Source organism: Nuphar pumila, chromosome 2 (genome assembly GCF_984573655.1).
Source record: "Nuphar pumila chromosome 2, dmNupPumi1.hap1.1, whole genome shotgun sequence".
Classification (NCBI taxonomy): Eukaryota; Viridiplantae; Streptophyta; class Magnoliopsida; order Nymphaeales; family Nymphaeaceae; genus Nuphar; species Nuphar pumila.
Window position 1 is genome coordinate 50,419,252 of NC_143250.1, and position 5,336 is coordinate 50,424,587.

The 5,336-nt window shown below is 43.1% G+C and overlaps 1 protein-coding gene across 1 annotated transcript; it reads right to left on the bottom strand.

Annotated features, from left to right (window-relative positions):
- Positions 1 to 3,817: 3,817 nt before the first annotated feature.
- LOC149845444 (uncharacterized) lies at positions 3,818 to 4,363 on the bottom strand. The gene has a single exon (XM_089987966.1). The coding sequence runs from the start codon at positions 4,361 to 4,363 to the stop codon at positions 3,818 to 3,820; it is 546 nt and encodes a 181-aa protein (XP_089844092.1).
- Between the last annotated feature and the right edge of the window lie 973 nt (positions 4,364 to 5,336).

The following is a 5,336-nucleotide window of genomic DNA, read 5'->3' on the forward strand; positions in this document are numbered from 1 at the left end:
TCATAAGGATTAGAGATTCAACTAAGGATCTATAGAATAGATTATAAAGGCCAATCTATTCATCAAGTTATTTCCATAAGGTTTTCTGGTTAAAAGATTTATCGTCGGATCAAGTGGGAGAATGTTGGATTAACCACCACGATTGACGTGGTGGTTATCCACGATGTGGATACATCCCCACATCAGGGATGATCCATCTGATAAATCAGCATACGATAAGGGGGAACGGTTACGCAAACTATTTTCACCATATGCTTTATATAGACAGGGTATCATGAGCGACCCTGGTGCAAAAGAAGAATACAGGTCTACTCACCGGCTGCCTCAAGAAGCCTGTGCTTGTGGTGGCTGCAGCCCGGCTCAGGAGAGAACCTCCGGCGACCTCCATCTCCGGTTACCACCGCAACTTAGCAATGGCGGCATCAGGTACGTTGTCCTCCCCTGTGCGATTTACTGTTTTAAATAACAGTGTTTTAGTTTTTCCCTGTCATAGGAGAGGCGTTGCCGAAAACCGACCCAACAGGCCACTCCGTTGGTGGAAGCGGCGGCGTAGTCAGTGCAGCTGGATGGGGCAATGCAAATCCTGGTGAAGGTGGCCACCAGTCAGGAGGTTGTGGCCCAAGAAGAGGCAGGTGTAACTTTGGACGTGGTGGTAAAAATCCTGGCCAGGGTGTCCAACAGCCTGTCAGTGGTGGTGGTGGTGGTGGTGGTGGCAGCAGCGGACAGCCTCGTGGAGGTGGAGGTGGCAGTTGTGGTTCTAGAGGAGGTAGTGGAAATGAAGCTGGAAATTGTGGATCAATTGGTGGTCGTGGTGGGTCAAGAGGAAGTACTAAGCCTGGTGAAGGTGGTGGTGTCGGAGAAGGTTATGGGTATGGAAGTGGTGGAGGATATGGTATAGGAATTGGGAATGGGAGTGGTCAGGGTGGCGGATATGGGGTTGGGATTGGGTACGGCAAAGGTGGCCACAGTGGTGTTGGTGAAGGGATTGGAGTTGGATTTAGTGGTGGTTCAGGAGAAGGTGGCCATGGCCGTTGATATTGTATTGGCCTTCTTTCATTCCATTGCATTGATTATCAATCGCATGAATAATCCTCGTTTACCAGTTCGTAGTACCTGGCAGATGATTATGAATCGACGACATCTCGAAGCCTTTGAAATAGGCTTCATGTGTTACTTTTGTTATTGAATTGTGTGCCACAATAAACAAGAGTTGCTCTCTCTCTCTCTCTCTCTCTCTCTCTCTCTCTCTCCTATTTTACACCGTGCAGAATAATTATGATTTATAACCTTACATCAACTAAACTCTCACGTAGTAGTCCATCCCGTCTTCATAATGCAATTAATTGTTTTGAGTCTTTTCTGAATCTTTTTTTTTTATAACAAATATGATTTTTTTAAGTCACAAAATTTTGTGCTCTTTCAATTGACAACAAATCATGCTCACAAGTCAGATTTCAGTGATATAAATATATATCTTCGTTAAAAGAAAAGAATCACATTTGTGGGGTCAGATTTCACCAAAAGAACTTGCATCAAGGACATCCCAAGAAAGGGTATGAAGAGGGGGATGAGTGCAACCGATTTTATCCACTAGGGCTATGTGAGACCTAATGACAGTGGAAGTAAGCCTAGCTAGAGAATGAGGCGAACACGAAGAATTGAAATGATGTAATCAGCAAGTTTCTTTTAATTAAGTCTCTTTTAATTCAAAAAGGAACTTCCGAATATGCATGTTAATAGTGTTTATAATACTAGACTTGCAATCCATTCATTTATATTAATTCGTCTCTAAATGCATCTACCTTAAGTACGTCCGTATTACTGCATATATAGCCAAGTCGAGGCTGGGCCGACCTAACCAGTTGATTCATAACAGGTAGAATACCGAATGCCTTAAGTACTATTGTGTTTTTGCTTTGGCTGTAGGTGGGACGAGTAATCACAACCCAGAATCCAAAAGCTGTGATTGTGGTCATAAAATCAATTTAGAGACCAACTTTCACAGGATTCACTTTCTCGTGTTTCACTAGACTTGAAAATATGCCGTGTGGTCATCATTTGTAATCACAAGAATTTCTCTCTTTTACCAGAAATCTAAGCAGATGATTCACTTTCACAGTAACATATTTGATCGGTCCTACTGTATACAAAACGTAGACATGTTTTTGTTTTTTAACAGGGAAAAGACAAAGGTACACAGGTTGGATGGGCAACCATTTCTTAGGTAATTTTCAGATCGAGTACACACGCTTTATGTTGAAGATAAGGGTTTAAGGTAGGACCCACACGGCTCAACTTCCCACCGTACCAGCAACCCTGAAGAAAAATTTTGGACCCATCTACGATACGAGGCGTAGAAGCCATCCATAGTAGACCTGATACGTACTCCAGTTCTTTTCACGGTTCAAGAAGATCAGATATGCATCAGTGTAATAACTAATAAGCATTAATTGAATTGGTGCTTTGAATTGATCTAAAGGGTACTTCAACAATAAATGGGCATTAAAAGCTTAGTTTATTATTAATAAAAAGAACATCTGACAATGACCAGAAGTTTATGTGTTGAAAGTTGGTGATACACTTAAGTACTGCTAGGCTATTGGTATGTATTGATTCGGTCTGATTTGCTACTTAATGTTGTTATTAATGTTTATTGGACGGCGGTGAGCCAAAAGGAAGACTTAGTAATATTGTTGTTGTTTTGATTTTATTATTATCATGAATTACAAAAACATATTAAAAATATTTTTCTAATTCAAATTCTTACCAAGAAAAGTTCGTAATTCAAGTGTGCATACCAATTATTTTCTGGTCAACCAAAAGAATCTGCTAAGTTGGCCTTTCCTATTTTCACTAAAATTCATGATTTTATCTTACACTTATCTAGAGAGATGATTAATAACAGTAAAATGAATGATCTACTATATTTAATCTGGGTAAAACTGGTGGATATTTTTATTTATGAACTAATAATTATGGTTAAAACAATAATAGTTTTTAAAAGTATGAATTTTCATAACTGAACAATAAACTAGGTACGGTTTTTAATAAGTATTTTTAGTTATGAATTTGGATTGCCAAAGAAAGCTAGTTATGTTTCTGTAAATAACCATTTATTGTTATTTTATCACTATTATCATAGTTTGTTGTCGGTATGCGTATATTTTAGAGCTTTCTTCAGATCCGTGGAATGGAAACTTTATAAACTCTCTCTCTCTCTCTCTCTCTCTCTCTCTCTCTCTCTTTTGGTCGGATAGAGTGGGAGGAGAACTGGCCATTTGTTTGTTCTAAATGCTAAGAGGTTGAAACAATCTGGTTGGTAGTGAGAAACCAGAACAATGAGGTCAATCAGTACAACTCGGCGAGTTGGCTGAGTCAGCCTTGAATAAATTTCACTTAACAAGGTCGAAAATTTCAGTTGTTAGATGATAAACTCAGTTCATTGTCTCTCTCTCTCTCTCATGCAAAACATACAAAAACAAGAATAGACAAACTATACTATCTCTGATTTTTGAAGATAAACTACTTCATTATTAAAAATCCAGGAGAAACATTTCTCTCTTCAAAAAAAAAAGTTCACACGTATACCATAAAGACAGGAAAACAAACGTCGCACATGCGTTCATGAGGATAGGAATTTACACGCATGCACACCTGCATTAAGGTGCATGCACTCCCCATTCACTAACCGCAAGAACTAAAGAACAAAACCAACAGACAAAAAAGAAAAGAAAAACGTCCACAGTAGTCCACACACAAAACAACCTTTGGTTTGTCTAACTCAAGCAAAACTAACACGTCGATCAAACCACCCCCATCAAGGAATGAGACCACCAGCAAGCCCACCGGCGCCAACTCCGCCACCTAATCCACCAGCCACACCGCCGAGCCCATGTCCTATCCCACCGAGCCCACCAGCTCCGCCAAGTCCACCGAGTCCACCACCAACCCCACCAAGGCCACCGAGTCCCCCACCAAGGCCACCGAGTCCACCACCAACCCCGCCAAGGCCACCGAGACCACCGCCTGCTCCGCCAAGGCCACCGAGACCACCACCTGCTCCGCCAAGGCCACCAAGACCACCACCTGCTCCGCCAAGGCCACCGAGACCACCACCTAGTCCGCCAAGGCCACCAACTCCACCAAGCCCACCAAGCCCACCGAGACCACCACCGACTCCGCCAAGCCCACCGAGCCCACCAGCTGCACCAATTCCGCCGGCTACGCCGGCAGCACCACCGATACCGCCGAAGGGAATGCCCAGAGGACCAACTCCGGCGACACTCCCGATCCCTCCAGCGGCCCCGATGCCGCTCCCCACTATAAAGTTCTTCTCATCTCTCAGCCCGGCGTCGCTGGGCATCTCTCTCCCGCACGCAGCACCCACCAACAGGGCAGCCACCCCTAAAAATAACACCCAGCTCGCCATCTCTCTCTCTCTCTCTCAAACAAACACTCAAGACTCTCTCTACAGAGGTTGATGGAAGGGAGTGTTGCTGCATGGTTACTTATACACTAGCTCAGCGTGGACAGTTGGGGCGCATCAATGCGGAGCGTAAATGCTGGTGTCGCGATATTCGTGCGAGGTCCGGGAAGGATTTATTGAGCCCCACACTGTTGCTCTGATACACTGTCTCCCGCTTACAGTTTTGGGGGAGTTAATCGCGCGTCAGGTGCCGCTTGGTAGAGTTACTCGATCTTTCGTGTTCTTTCTTTTTCACCTTCTTCGCCAAGCCGGGCTTGAACCATTAAGAGAGTGTGAGTGGAGCGCACTCTTTCCTGCCTTGATTGGGTTTTTTTTCACATTCCGGTTCAACAGTGCAGTTTTGGTGAGGTTGTCATGTATACGACGTGTCGCCATAAATGGAAGGGTCAAATCTCTTTACAATGCCATGTTAGCTACGAGGCCCACTTCATATATATATATAAAGCTTTTCTTTCAATTTTTTTCTGGGATATTCACTTGGGCAAATTAAACGGTGGATAAAATCGCTTGTTTGATGGCGCATGTGGGTCCCAAAAAAATCAAAAGTTTTTTTTGTTGGGGGAAAATTAAGGGAGTCCATTAAAACCGCTATCAAGTACTACTACGGAGATTTGACTTTGGGTTCATGGATCATAAATACTCTCTCTCTCTCTCTCTCGTGGAGAGAGCTCGCTATGTGAAAACCCGACATTAAAAAGAAAAACTCTAGGGCCATGATTCAATCTCAAATCTCTGATCTAAGATATCCATTTTTTGTTATAACCAATGTTGTCAGTACCGCCCTGAATCGTTTGGCCAACGATTCATCTGTATCGGCCGATACCAATACTCAAGTGAATCATTCTGTATC

Coding starts and splice junctions, on each gene's coding strand:
- LOC149845444 (XM_089987966.1), bottom strand. CDS start 4,363: ATGCCCAGCGACGCCGGGCTGAGAGATGAGAAGAACTTTATAGTGGGG.